This window comes from Bubalus bubalis, chromosome 17 (genome assembly GCF_019923935.1).
Source record: "Bubalus bubalis isolate 160015118507 breed Murrah chromosome 17, NDDB_SH_1, whole genome shotgun sequence".
In the NCBI taxonomy this organism is placed as follows: domain Eukaryota; kingdom Metazoa; phylum Chordata; class Mammalia; order Artiodactyla; family Bovidae; genus Bubalus; species Bubalus bubalis.
In genome coordinates, this window is record NC_059173.1 from 28,377,500 (window position 1) to 28,392,966 (window position 15,467).

At 43.1% G+C, this 15,467-nt stretch overlaps 1 protein-coding gene across 8 annotated transcripts in view; it reads right to left on the reverse strand.

Annotated features, from left to right (window-relative positions):
* LOC102396564 (zinc finger protein 268) overlaps positions 1-8,086 on the reverse strand; it is a 48,808-nt gene extending 40,722 nt beyond the window's left edge. For 3 of the 8 annotated variants that reach the window (XM_025267914.3, XM_025267913.3, XM_044930336.2), the window contains exons 1-2: positions 7,716-8,086; positions 7,500-7,582 (exon numbers count right to left, since the gene is read on the reverse strand). In XM_025267914.3, the coding sequence (XP_025123699.2) occupies positions 7,500-7,532 (33 nt within the window). In that variant the 5' untranslated portion in view covers positions 7,533-7,582; positions 7,716-8,086. Of the gene's footprint in view, positions 1-7,499; positions 7,583-7,669 lie in introns of all 8 variants that reach the window. The other 5 variants (XM_025267912.3, XM_025267911.3, XM_025267909.3 and 2 more) reach the window with 5 other exon arrangements.
* Positions 8,087-15,467: the final 7,381 nt, after the last annotated feature.

Below are 15,467 nucleotides of genomic sequence, written 5' to 3' on the forward strand. Positions count from 1 at the left end.
AATAGTAGTATTATAATTACTTAAGGAAACATAGGTTTTTTAATGCCTGGTGAAGTACATACAGATGAAATAACTGAAGCTGCTTCAGAATACTTCAAAGTATTTTGGAGTAAGGTACCCTCATCCCACATTAAAAATTTTTCCTTAGAAGATATTTTTAAGAACAAATGACCAGCCCACAAGAAAAGCTTTCAGAAAACACAATGACATGAACAAGAACCAACAAACAACAGAAAACCTCGAGGCCAAAAGACAGTGCAACTGATGGATGCTGGTTATAAATCAAATATTAGATTTGAAGCCATAAAGGCAAGCTACATGAGTTGGCAAGGGTTTGGACAAATGACTTAGCAAGCACATTTGAGAAGAACTAAAAAGAACTTACAGGAATGAAAACAACACATTAACGAAAATCTGTTTAAGAGCAAGTTAGGATAAACTGGGCTTCCTGGAGGCTCAGCTGGTCAAGATTGTGCCTGCAATGCAGGAGACCTGGATTCAACCCCTGGATTGGGAAGATCACTTAGAGAAGGGAATGGCTACCCACTATGGAGAATTCCATGGACAGAGGATCCTGGGGTGCTATAGTTCACTGGGGTCGCAGAGTTGGACACAACTAAGCAGCCAACACTAGGATCAATTAGTAAATGAAAAGACAAACTGGAAGAAATTCTCTACAAGTAGTGTGGAGACAGGTGGGCAATGAGAAGTAGGTGGCAGACAGACCAAGAAAGTCTATCATGAGCTGCACTAGAGTCTAAAAGCAAACAGCAGAGCAGATTAAAAAGTGAGGGGAAGGGGGGGGCACAGCTTTCCAACAGTAGGTAGGTGTCTAATGAGTGTAAAAGAATGATGAAATTAAATTCATCTGTCAACTAGTATAAAAACACTCACACAAGAGGAGATGGGCTGCTGCTGGGGTTTCCTGGGCACTGTGGGGCTGCTGGGCTTAGACTAAGGTGGGACGCAGCCCTCGGAGACAGCAGCACAGAGGTGCTTCTGCCAGGATTTTAGTTCCCCAACAAGGGATGGAAATTGTGCCCTCTGAAGTGGAAGCGTCAAGTCTCTAAGAGCTTAATTCAGATACCATGTTCTGGATGCTGAAGTCCAAGTTCAAGGTGACAGATTTGGTTTCTTCTGAGGCCCCTCTCCTTGGCTTGTTAAAGTCATTATCTCCTCACCATGTCCTCATGTGGCCTTCTCTCTATATATGCACACCACTGATTGCCCTTTCATTTTTGATGGTTTCCTGTGCTTCGGAGAAGCTTTTTAGTTTGATGTATTAATTGTGGTGTTGGAGAAGACTTTTGAGAGTCCCTTGGACTGCAAGGAGACCAAACCAGTTCATCCTAGAGATCAGTCCTGAGTGTTCATTGGAAGGACTGATGTTGAAGCTGAAACTCCAATACTTTGGCCACCTGATGCAAAGAACTGACTCATTGGAAAAGACCCTGATGCTGGAAAAGATTGAGGGCGGGAGAAGGGGACGACAGAGGATAAGATGTTTGGATGGCATCAGTAACTCAATGGACATGAGTTTGGGTAAACTCTGGGAGTTGGTGATGGACAGAGAAGCCTGGTGTGCTGCAGTCCACGGGGTAGCAAAGAGTCAGACACAACTGGTTGAACTGATTCACACTTAGTTAAGTTTGCTTTTGGTTTCAAATCCAAAATACTGTCAAGACCAATGTCAAGGTGCTTATTCCTATTTTTCTTCTAGTTTTACCATTTCAGGTCTTATATTGAAGACCTCAATGTATTTTGAGTTGATTTTTGTCTGTGGTATAAAATAGGAGTCCAGTTTCACTGTTTATGTTATGTGGCTGTCCAGTTTTTCCAACCCCACTTATTGAAGAACCTATTTTCTCATTATATATTCTTGGCTCCACTGTAGGAAACTGACCATATATGCATGGATTTATTTCTGGACTATCTATTCTGTTATGTTGAAGAAGGAAATGGCAACCCCCTTGTGTTCTTGGGATAATCCCATGGACAGAAGGAGCCTGGCAAGCTACAGTCCACAGGGTTGCAAAGAGTCAGACATGACTGAGCAACGGAGCACACATACACACATTCTGTTATACTGATCCATGTGTCTGTTTTTATGCCAATACAATACTGTTTTGATTACTATAGCACTGTAATACAGTTTAAAATCAGGAAGTATGATACTTTCAGCTTTGTTATTCTATCTCAAGATTGCTTTGGCTATTTGTAGTCTTTTGTGGTTCCACATAGATTTTAGAAATTTTTTTATATCGCTGTGAAAATGTCATTAGAATTTTGATAAGGATTGCATTGAATCTGTAGGTTGTTTGGGGAGTATGGACATTTTAATAGTATTAATTCTTCCAATTAATGAGCATGGAAAATGTAGTTGACCCTTGACTAACACGGGGGTTAGAGGCATCAACTCCCATGCAGTTGAAAATTCACACATGTAACATTACAGCTGGCCCAGAGTATCTGCAGTTCTACATCCACAAATTCAACCAACTGAAGATTGGGTAGTACTGGCGTATGTATTTATTGAAAAAGAATCCACATATAAGTGGTTCCCTGCAATTCAGACTCATGTTGTTCAAAGGTAAATTTATTTCCATTGTTTGTGCCTTCTTTTTTTAATTAATGCCTTAGAATTTTCAGTGTATAGATCTCTCAATTTCTGGTTAAATTTATTCCTACTTTATTCTTTTTGATGAAATTATAAATTTCTTTTTCTGATATTTTATTGTCAGTGTATAAACTTCAACTGATTTTTGTATAATAATTTTGTATCCTGCAAATTTACTAAATTTGTTTATTAGCTCTAGCACTCTTTTGGTGGAGTCTTTAGGATTTTCTGTATATAATAACAAACTACCAGCAAATAAAGACAGCTTTTTCTTCTTAAAAAACAAAACAAAACAAAACTTCATTCAAGAATCATGCATGGGCGCTAAATGAGTGGGCAGAAGTTTGAGGAGTAAGAAGATATTTATTTAGTCTCATTATCTCCCAACTGATACTTAATTACAAATGGAAGAGAGTAACTTTACAGGGGAGAAAGCACAGACACCGCCTTCACCAAGTGGGTCGAGTTCACACCAGCAGTCACCAGTGCCCTGATGCGACAGAGTAGAATACATCATTTCAGAAACTAATCAGCAGCAGCAGACAACCCCAAACTGAGGGATATTCCACAAAATGCCCTGGACTCCATAACCATTACGTCTTGACAAGAAAGACTGAGAAACTTTCTGAGAGAGTTAATTCTTAGGTAGGTTGATAAGAAGTCTGGGGTCCTTTGGGAAGAGAAAGGGGTCTGGGGCTCTCAGGAGAAAAGGACAAACATTTTTTTCGACATTCCTTCATCTTAGTCACATAAAATGTTAAGCAACTGTATGTTGTGGGAGTGGGTCTGGTAAGATTTTTCTATTGTTAGTTCTAATCCCATTATCATAAAATGTAAATTGTGGGAGTGGGTCTGGTAAGACCTTTATAAACTTGAGACATTCTTTTGATTTACTGTAATAACCAATTGAAAAAGTATATAACTCCCTTGCTAAGATTAGCGAGGGGGGCACTCTCCATCCCCCTTCTGATGTCTACGTCAGAAGCTTTCTCTGTTCCTTTCACTGTAATAAAACTTCTGCCACACAAAAGCTCTGAGTAATCAAGGCTGGTCCCTGATCCCAAAGCTAAATCTTCTTCAGAGATCATGAATCCGATACCATTCACTGAAAGCTATCATTTCCAGGTTAGATGAAAGATCTAGGACAACCCACTGCAATGCACACTTTAAGCTATTCTTTACCTATCAAGGACAGTATTCCCAACATTTCTATAAAGAACATTTGGCAAAATCGAAATAAGACCTGTAAATGAAATAATAACATTGTATTAATGTTAATATCCTGTGGTTATGTAAAATATTATTCTCATTGGTAAAAAGAACTGCAGTACTTAGAGATAAAGGAAAATCATGCCTGCAAATCACTTTCAGTTAAAAAACAAAACAAAAAAACTGTATGTACGTGGACAGAAAAAGAGGAGAGGAGCCAGGAATGAAAAGTGAGAGAAAATAAAGCAGGTCCAGTAAAATTTTAGTATTGAGGAATCTGAATGAAGGGTATAAAATAACTTTTGTATTATTCTTGCAACATTTCTAAGATCTAAAACTATGTCAAAATAAAAACTTAAATTTAAAAAACCTTTTAAGTAAGAAATAATGGTGTTTAACTTACTAGAGCACAGGGAACTCTGTTCAATGTTACATGGCAGCCTGGATGGGATGGGGAATTTAGAGGAGAATGGCTACATGTGTATGTAAGGCTGAGAACTTTTGCTATCCACCTGAAAACTATCACAACATTGTTATCAGTTATACTTGAATACAAAGTAATACATTCAATTTTTTAAAAAAGAAAGAAATAATGCGTTTGATTTCCAAACTGCTTAGAGAGAGAAAAAGAATAAAAAAGGCAAGAGAGAAGAAACAAAAAAGAAAACATCAGATATAACAAATAGAAAAAAATATAGTAAGACGGTAATTTAAACTCAAACATATCAGTAATTACATTAGTGATCAAGATCAAGAAGTGTTCCAGTTAAGTAAAAGGACTGACAGACGGATTTATAAAAAAAAAAGAATGATGCTATTTAAAAGAGACACATCTAGGACTTCCCTGGTAGTCCAGTGGTTAAGAATCTGCCTGCCAATACAGGGGACACTGTCCGATCAGGGCTCTGGGAAGATTCTACATGCTACAGGGCAACGAAGCCCGTGTGCCACAGGCCCTAGAGCCCATTTCCACAACAAGAGAAGCCGCTGCAATGAGAAGCCCAAACACTTACAACTAGAGAGCAGCCCCTGCTCACCAAGACTCAAGAAAGCCCATGTGCAGCAACAAAGACAATGCAGTTAAAAAAAGAAAAAAAGGGGGACGATGGACTAGTTGACAAGTGTAAGCCGATTCTCAGAAAAGAGGATTCGACTTTGAAACACACCTCAATTTTATCTAGGTTCTCCATTTCTACTGCCCTAGACAGCACACCCGCCACCTCTCATTTGGACCCCTGGTCACCTCTGCCCTACTTCACCTACACTTTACTTAGCAGCCAGAAAGGCTTTGAAAAACCAAGTCAAGTCATGTTGTGCTTTTTTCAGCTTCCCAGCCAGACTGGGCCTCTGACATCCTTTTGTCTGTCTCCTCCCCTCCCCTCCCCCACAACCATAGCCACAGGGGACTTTCTTTCCTGTTTACAAAGGCACCAAACCTCCCCCACCTCGTGGCCTAGGCCGTGGCTGTTCCACTCTGCATGTTCATTCACCTGCTTCTCCCAAGGCTGGCCTGCTCTGGTACCTCAGACCTGGCAAACGTCACCTCCTCCATGAGGCCTTCCCCAAGGACCCAATCTCACATCAACCAATTTTAATTCCATGTATAACATAACAATGACATTTCCTGTTAAGCCATTTCTTCATCATTTGTGTCATCTGTCTTCCTCATGAGGTTGCTGTGAGGATTAGTTTGTAAAGTGCTGAGATCCATGGCTGGGAAGTGCAGACACTATATTACTGAAGTTGTAAAGTTTTCTTTGTGTAAGTACCCTGCATTGCTTAGGTTCATAGTAATTGAACTGTTTTATCGCCACTGTAAATAAGCTAACTGATAAACTGATAAACAGGAAGCCTACTGATTTTGTAACCATGGTACCTCCCTGGATTCTCCTCAAGCCTCCACTCTCTTCCCACTAAACAGGACACACTGATGAAGCCTACCTGGCTGTCTACTGATGAGTCCCATTTTGGCAACCAACTTGTTCCCTCCACCCCACTCCTTCCACGTCTGTCCAACACATATCTACATTCACACTCTGCTCTGGAAATAGCAAAACCCAGCACTACCATCACCACCATATCCAACCCGAACTTCTCTGATGTAACATTACTTAACCTCTCTGGGCCATATCATAGGTAACCATTTTTGAGGTTTCTTTTTCTGACTCTGAAACACAAATCTCTCCATTTCTCTCATTTCTGATGGGCTCCTCAACCTTCAGCCCCTCCTCCACTGCCTTCACTTGTTCATTATGTGCACACTGCCCTTGGTCCTCTTCCAAGGGCACAATTGCTCTTTGAGCTCACCTAGCTGGACCTATTCATTGTAACCTGTCCAGACCTTTGAACTGAGACACATGCCTACCCATCTGCCCACCAGCATCTGCAGGGTACCATCATATCCAACAGAAATGTCCACCTGGCCCTCCTGAACAACTCTGATAGGCTTTGTGGACTCAGGAAATGGTACCTCCCAACCCAGGCCCACAGAGTAGACCTCCAGCAGTTATGCCTGGCTCTTCTTGCTCCCTCACCAACATCCAACTAGTTACCAAGTCCACTTGCTTCTGACTCTGTGTCTCTTTTCTCAAAACCACTAGTGTACTTAAGCCTCGTCATCACTTGCCTGATGTTGACTGCTCCATCCAAAATTCCTTTGGAAAACATTTCAGTGAGTCTTTCTCCACTAAAGGATAAAATCCAAGGTTTTTTTTTTTCCTTTGGCAGCATCTTGTGGCTTGCGGGATTTCAGTTCCTCAACCAGGGATTGAACCTGGGGTCACAGTGAAGAAAGTTCCGAGCCTGAACCACTGAACTGCCAGGGAAGTCCCCAAATTCAAGTTTTTAATGTGACCCTCAAAGCCCTCTATGATCCAATTTCTACCTATGGCACTGGCCTCATTTCTTACACTCCATCACCACCATCCCCTGCAAAATCCTAAACTCTACATTTCAGCAACTGTAGTGTTCAAAGTTCTCCAACATATTAGATCACTTGAAGCCTCTAAAATTTGCACGCTCCTTCCTTTTCCTAGGCTGTCCCTTGTTCACCTCACTTACCTTTCAAATTACAGTTTAAGGCTCCCTTATTAATCCCTGAGGCACTTCTTGGAGTGTCCTTATTTCCAAAACCGACCCTGTGCTGTAGGTCCCCACACATTTTCACAGCTTGTTTTCAGAGGACCCCTAAGGTGTCGCTGTGCTTGTACATTTTCTTGCCCACCATCCCTACCAGATCACGACTCTTCCAAGGCAAGAATGACTTATCTTTGCACCCTTAGCACCTGCCCCAGGATCCAGCAAACAAAAGACAATAAAACTGTTGAATAAAGAGACAAAGGTGTAATTTCCCAAATGAGGTCCCAAAATCTTAGACACAGAAGGTAAAAACTAAGAAAATGTGTGTCGAAGAAACTGGAAGATGGATGATTACGTCTTTTAAACTCAAGGTTCAAGGTACAGAATTGGCAGAAAAGAGACTGAAGTTAGTAAATTAACAGTTTGATGACAAGAAGCGCTTCTGGACGGCCTAACGTTACCTAAAGGAGGCCAAGTGGATTGGAAGCGGGATGGGGAGAGGGAATGCCATGCAAACGCCAATCCTGGAAGAGACGGATGAGCACATGTCCGTCTTCAGGGAGTTTTTCAGAAACGAAAGAAAATCTCTACTTACCCAGATGGCAGCTGTCCGGACCCTGGTGGCCATCCCCACAGCCAGTTTTGAGTTCCCTGCAAGAGAGTGGCAGGACCGGATGGCTGTGGGACGAGACAATCGTCAGGGAACAGATCTCTCCACCGCGCCCGCGCCCACGCGGGACCCACTAGATCCCAGAGGACGCGCACCTCCCTGCTCTCACGCAGCCGCGGCGTTCCCCACTTTCGTCCTCACCTACATACGCGCGACTGGGCCAGGGCAGGCGTAAGGGAGGCCAGACTAGTCTGCACGGTCCCGCCCCCTTGATTATGGAGGGAATCGGCGCGCACCGCTCCCCCGAGCCCTGAACTGGTAGCGCGGGAATGCGGGGGAGACGCGCTCCCAGCCGACCTCCTGGATCTTGCAACCAGATCTGCTCGTTCTCCCTCTCGACTTCGAGTCACCCGCTCTGAGCGCTTCGGCGACGGCCCTCGGGCAGCCGAGGTCGGCCGGCACCAGCTCAGGTCACCGCGACCGGCAAGGGACTCGGCCCACCGAACAGGGCTCTCCCCGGCAGGTGCCGAGTGGATGGCGGCTGCTAGGGACGCACAGGAATTGCGTCAGTGAGACCCACGGGCAGGGCAAACCACAACTCCCAGAAGCCTCCGCGGTCATCCCTCCCCCGGGGTGGCTCCGGCCAAGGGCCGCCGGGAGGGGGCGCTGCAGCCGCGAATCGCGGGGTTCTTGGCCCCATCCTTGGGCGGGCGTTTGGGGGCTTTCAATAATACAGAGGATTAAAAGAATTGATAGCAATAGCGCAAAGTGGGGAAGGGTGTGCGTTGACTTTAAAATATTTTGATCCCTGCTTTCCGATGGCAGAAGTACTAATTTAAAGTTTAATAACAAAAAGATCCATTCCATTGTATAAGGGACATTTTCATGTAAATTAAATTTATTTTCCAGAAAAATTCGGAATGGCATTGTTTTCCTTTGGGGGTGGGGATGGGAGAATCTTTTAACTGTCCGGTTTAATGTAAAACGGCTGGATTCTCATATGTGCTTCTGCATTCACTCTGGTTGTGTATGTTAGTTCTGTGGAAGTATATTAAAACATCTGGCCTCACATAGGTATGTCGTTGGAAAAGGACAGTATTTTAATATACTTAGATAATTTTACTTCTTAGTAAAAGCTGAACAGGCATAGGTCAGTTGCAGTATACCATCTAAAACCATATAGGTAAACTTTTTCTACTCTATTAAAACTCATTGGTCTGTCTTGGACTTTGAATGGCTAGTTTTATCAGGCATGATTTCGTAACATCATACATTGGTCATTTGGAAAATATGGGTTCATTGACTAATGCATATCTTCCAGATGTTGACACCTTTCATTGTACAATATGAAAGCTGCTATTTATCAATATCATCACTGACCTTAAAGTACTGAGAATCTGTGAAGTTTACAGAGGCAGGTACAAGATTTCCAAAATTCCATTTTCACTTGAAAACTGTAGTTTTATGTTGGCAAAAAATGCTGTCTTTGTTTCCCTTTAAGTGACAGCTTACTTGGTTGACTGTTGAGATGTCTGCCACATCCCCATGTCTGCCTCATCTTTCAGTTTTTCTTTCAATCAAAGTTCAGCTCCCAACTCATATAATCACACAGGTGATTTTCCTGGAGACTACTTTGGAATTTCAGGATACAGCACAGAATACTTGTTGCAAAGATACTAAAAAGATGTGGACTCAAGAGTTGAGATTTAATAAAAATATTTTTCACTGCTCCATCAAGAAGCGAATTGGTCTTTTTGAACAATGAGATAGTTATAAAAGAATAGAAAAGACTGTTGTCTCATAATACATTTAAATTAAATTTTAAATATTAAATGTTGAAAGGAAGGACATGAGTTTGAGCAAACAAAGGGAGATAGTGAAGGACAGGGAAGCCTGGCATGCTGCAGTTCATAGGGTTGCAAAGTCTAAGACACGGCTTAGTGACTGAACAACAAGTTCTATGCTGAAATGTGGAGTTAGCATCCTTTGCCCACTTGTTTGTTAACCAATCTCTGTAATCTACTAAGCTCTTGTGTTGTCTTGGTTTTCTGTGGTGCTATAACAAATCACCGCAAACCTGGTGCCTTAAAACGACACACATTTATTATCTCACACTTCTGAAGGTCAAAGTTCCAACAGAGATCTTTTGGATTAAATCAAAGTGTTGACAGTGAGACAGGCTGGGACCTGGGACCCTTAACTGAAATGCTTGCACTTGGACACACCTCTCCTCAAGCAACAAGGTACAAAGAAACTCTATGGAACTAAAAACAACTGCACATCTGGGAAGTTGGGGCAAAGTCTGGACAAACGATACAAGGAGACCAAAAAACCCAAATGCCACTTTTGAAGAGCTGGGAGCAAAAGCAGGGTACTGCTTGGACCCCTTGTTCACAACACCACCTAAGGGGTGGGCAAAACACCTAAGCCAGCCCTCCAGCCCAACTCCTGGTCACACTCCTACTCTCACCCCCTATAAGGAACCAGCTCATGCCCACCTTAGGGAGTGAGCAAGGGAACCTATTACCTGTTCTCACTCCTCCCTGCTGCAGTAGAAGTTCTGAATTCCTTGTCTGGCCTCTGATCAATTTCTATTGACTACGGAGTCCAAAAACCCTGGTTGGTAATGTCAGGTCTGTTTTATTTCTCTCCCTTCGTTCTTGCCTTGTCATAACAAAGATTCAGAACAACAGACTACTTACAGCTCAGGCAGGATTTCTTGACCCCTGTCTCATTGTAGCAAGGATTCAAAACAACAGACTGATTACAGTTCAGTTACAGGCTCTTCCCTGGTGGCTCAGATGGTAAAGCGTCTGCCTACAATGTGGCAGACCTGGGTTTGATCCTTGGGTTGGGAAGATCTCCTGGAGAAGGAAATGGCAACCCACTCCAGTACTCTTGCCTGGAAAATCCTATGGACAGAGGAGCCTGGTAGGCTACCATCCATGGGGTCACAAAGAGTCGGACACGATTGAGTGACTTCACTTTCACTTTACAGTTCAAGCAGATAGATCTTTTATTAAACAGTGGACAGAACGAAAGAGTGGCCACAGTCCCTCTTGGCTTCCCTTTTTATACTCCCTGTCTCCTCCTCTCCTCCTCTTGGTTCTGTCCTATGCAAAATACAAATGGGTGTATGCTCAATCAGGTAAGGGGACATGTCAGAGCATACGTGAAATAGAGTTTTTACATATTCATTAGAGTTTTTACATATTCATCTAGCTGGGGATGGACTGAAAGTTTTGATAGTTGCAAGTTACATAACAACAGACTCTATAGTGCTTGTCTTTCCCATAAATCAATCTGTTAATATCAGATGTATATATGTATAAAATATTTATGAATGCTTAGGGCTCCTAGCTGCATAAGGTTACTTGAGGACACAGTTATGCATCAAGGGTGCATGTGCCGGAACTGGAGAAGCCCCTATGGTCAGTTTGTATCCACTGTGTGCCTAGGGCACACGTGCAGGAGTTGGAAAAGTCGCTGTGGTTATTTTGGTAGCGTATCTGTGAGCTTTCCCGGGCGTGCCTGGGGTGGGGTTTAGAGATCAGCTTGCATCCTTTTCAGCTAGCCACCTCTAGTTGCTCATGCCTAACTTTCTACCTAACAGTAACAGCAGGGCTGCGTTCCTTTCTGGAGGCTCTTGGGGAAAATCCTTTCCTTACCTTTTCCAGGTTATAAAGGCCATGAGTATCTCTCAGAACCAGCAACAGAGTCCTCCTCATGCTGCATCACTCTGGCTCATTTTCTGCCTCTTCCACTTTAAGGACTCATGTGATCACATGAGGCACACACAACAATCCAGGATAATCTATTTTAAGGTGTGCTGAGAGCAAACGTAGTTCCCCTTTGCTGTGCAAGATAATATATTCATAGGTTCCAGAATCGGGATGTGGACGTCTTCCAGGGGCCACTACTGTTCTGCTGGACACTGCTGTTCTGTTTCTTAGTCTCTATTTTGTTCCACTGATATTTTTGCCTCTAATGGGGGTCTGCAAACTTTCTCTATAGAAGGCCACTGTGTTAGTTTTCTAGAGCTTCCATAATAAAATACCAGAAGGTGGCTTAAATAACAGAAATTAATTTTCTCACAGTTCTGGAGCTGAACATCTGCGATACAGGCATTGACAGAGTTGATTTTTGCTGAGGTCTCTCTCCTTGGCTTGTAGCTGCCAGCTTCTCCCCCTGTCCACACAGGCCATCCCTCATGCAGTTCTGGGTCCTAATCTCCTCTTCTTGTAAGGACACCAGTCATATTGGATTAGGGCCCAACCTAATATCCACATTTTGACTTAAGGAGTTTAAACTTGAAAGATCCTAAGAAGGGACATTCTGAATTATGGGGGATCAGGACTTCAACACAGGGATCTGGGGGGAAAACAATTCAGTCAATAACAGTTAGGGTATTTCCCTGGTGGTACAGCAGATAAGCATCCATCTGTCAATGCAGGGGGTATGAGTACGATCCCTGGACCAGGCAGATGCCACGTGATGTGGAGCAGCTAAGCTCAAGCACCACAATTACTGAACCTGCACTCATTGAGACCTTGAGCCACAACTACTGAGCCCACATGCTGCAACTACTGAAGCCTTTGAGCCTAGAGCCCATGTTCCCCAACAAGAGAAGCCAGTGTACCACAATGAAGAGTAGTCCCCACTCACCACAACTAGAGAAAGCCCACAAGCAGCAATGAAGACCCAGTGCAGTGAAAATAAATAAATAAATAATTTTAAAAATCAGTTAGCAAATATTTTAGGCTTTGCAGGCCATCGTCTATCGTAACTACTGAATTCTGCCACTGAGGCACAAAAGCAGCTATGGATACTACATAAAATGAATATGGCTGTGTGCCAGAAAAACTGTGACAGCAGCCAGATTTGACTTATGGTCCTCTATTTGCCAACTTTTGGTCCACACTATGCTTTATCATTGTCTTGTTATTATGTCATTACAGCAAGCCATAACAAGCCATAGGTCAAAGCCCTTTCTTATTGTTGTTCTTCAACAGGGCCTCAGTTCTTCTTCCTCCTTTGGTCTTGCATGTACATTTTAGGCTTTGCTTGCCAAGTTCCATGTAAAGCCTCCATAATAAATAGTGACAGCTGTTAGTGTGTACCTCCATGGGGCAGGCACAGCCAAGTCACTATCCAACAAATCTCCTCCTGCCTTCTCAGCTGAAAGAACACTGTGTATGCTGAGGTACAGGTTGGCTGTACATTTGTGGCAGCCCCCTTTCCAGGTTCAGTGGATGGATGTTGGCTTCTTCATCAATTCATTCAATTAATTGAATGAATATTTGCTGAACACCCACTCCGAGCTGTACATCAGTAATTAAAGTGAAGCATTCATGCTGGCAGGGAAGACAGATAATAGACAGATAGGTAGATAGAACGACAGATTAAAAGGTAATAAGCACTGTGGAAAAATGAAAAAGAATCAGGTAAAGGGGATTAGCAGTGCCTGTGGGGTGGTACTTTCAAATAAAGCAGCATCTTAGTTTCTTAGACCTGCTGTAACAAAGCACCATGGAGTGTGAGCTTAAGCAACAGAAACTTATTGTCTCCCAGTTCGGGATGGTGGAAGTCCAAAACCAAGGTGTGGCTGGGAGGGGTTCCTTCTGAGGGCTATGAGGGAAGGGCCTGTCTTAGCCTTCCTCCTGGACTCGTGGACCCTCTGTCACCTGTGTCTCTTACCATCTTACTTGTTTGTATTTTTGTGCCCAAATCCCACCCCCTCCTTTTTTTTTAAACTGAAGACACTAGTGATACTACTTCAGGGGTCATCCTAAGGACCTCACTTTAGCTTGATTACCTCTATAAATACCCTTCTTTCAAGTAAGGTCACATTCTGATACTGGGGGTTATGACTTCAACACATGAATTTGGGGAGGACACAATTCAATCCAATCTCCTTCCACAGGGCTGTGTGACAAGGGAGCTTTGTCACTAAAAATATCTAAAACTTAATTCCTAATATATGGAGCCAAAAGCAGCTAGCTTTTCCAGCCCTCCAAGGCCCCAAATCTGTGGAATCGCTATTCCCTTCTAGCACTTGAATTTATCTCATTATTAGAACATCCTGCCACTCTAAACTACTAGCTGTTTATATACACCATTGCTTTCTTTTCAACTAGGGCCAGTACAGCTGCTGAGACACTAGACACATAGCCAGCTTGCAACTTGTTTAAGGACAAAGTTAACTAAATCAATTTTTTCCATTTCTTGCCATGTAACAAGAAAACCATTCCACAGATGAAATCAATGTGTGCTTCAATAATGGATGAGTATAAAGAAAGTATTTTCTGATTCCCCATGTGCCTACAGCATTGGAGGCCAAGATGCTGGGCCTTTCTTAGGATTACTCAGTGCTTTCCCATTACCCTGAGGAGCATGCCAGGACCCTCAGCCAGATGTGTAGGCAGTAAGGAGTGGCAGAAAACCTGCACATATTGGAGCCCAGGTGATCTGGGTGCCTCCACTTCTTACTGGTCCCTGGGGACAAGCCACTCTGAACTCATGAGATAAAAAGGACACACAAACTGCTGTGCAGACACAATGTGCTGTAACTTATGTGTTCCATGATACTTTAACATGATTAGTTCACTTTCTTCCTGTTAGAACCTAGTTTCCACTTAGTAGCTGTGTCATTTTAAGATACCAAGAAATCAGGGCTTTCCTTGTGCTCCAGTGGTTATGAATCCGCCTGCTAATGCAAGGGATATGGGTTCGACTCCTGGTCAGGGAGGGTCCCACATGTCATAGAACAGCTAAGTCCATGTGCCACAGTTGCTGAAGCTTGAGCGTCTAGAGACCGTACTCTGCAAGAAGCCACCACAATGAGAAGCCCACACACCCCAACTAGAAAGTAGCCTCCACTTTCACAACTAGAGAAAGCCTGTATGCAACAACAGAGACCCAACCCAGCCTATATGACAAACAAACAAACAAACAGTATCAAGTCACCAACACAATGATAATACAAAGATGGAGACATCTAGAGGATGTTGTCGATGGAGTTCTAAGTGAACTTGTCTCAAGAGGAAATAGCAACAGTAGAGCATATTTATTTTTTTATATTAGAATAGCAGATTTTATAAAAACTTCTTCCCTGTCAGCCTTTATCTTATCTGAGGCCTGCCATACTTGATAGCTGTTGTACAAAGCTCTGCCATTTACAAGCTATGTGATTTGCGGCAAATTCCTTAAAAATTCCAAACTCTAGTTCCCTTAACTGTAGGGTGAATGATATTAAACTCCTCATAGGGTTATGGATAGAGATATTCTAATGTGTTACAGGGCTTCACAGACTGGCTATCTCGTATTAAGCTGTCTATAAATGAAGTAAAGTGAGTGAAGTGAAAGTTGTTCTGACTCTTTGTGACCCCACGGACTATACAGTCCATGGGATTCTCCAGGCCAGAATACCAGAGTGGGTAGCCTTTCTCTTCCTCAGGTGATCTTCCCAACTCAGGGATTGAACCTAGGTCTCCCGCATGCAGGCTGATTCTTTACCAGCTGAGCCACAAGGGAAGCCCAAGAATACTGGAGTGGGTAGCCTATCCCTTCTCCAGCGGATCTTCCCTACCCAGGAATCGAACTGGGGTCTCCTACATTGCATGTGGATTCTTTACCAGTTGAGCTATGAGGGAAGCCCCTATAAATGAAGATGAGTTACAAAAAAATAAGAACCATTACACTATTGTTATTAGCATTTGCTTGGAGCTGCAGGTTTTCTAGTTTCCCAGAAATCCTTGGTTTTCTAATTCCTTTAAACACCTTTATTGAGGTACAATTTACACACAACAAACTGGATCCAGCTAAAGAGTCCAGTTCAATGAGTTTAACAAATGAAGACAGTCATGGAGCCACCACCACAACCAAGACATGGGTCGTTCCCAGGGATTCCCTTGTGCTCCTGTGTGCAGCCTACTGCTCTCCCACCTGGGCCAC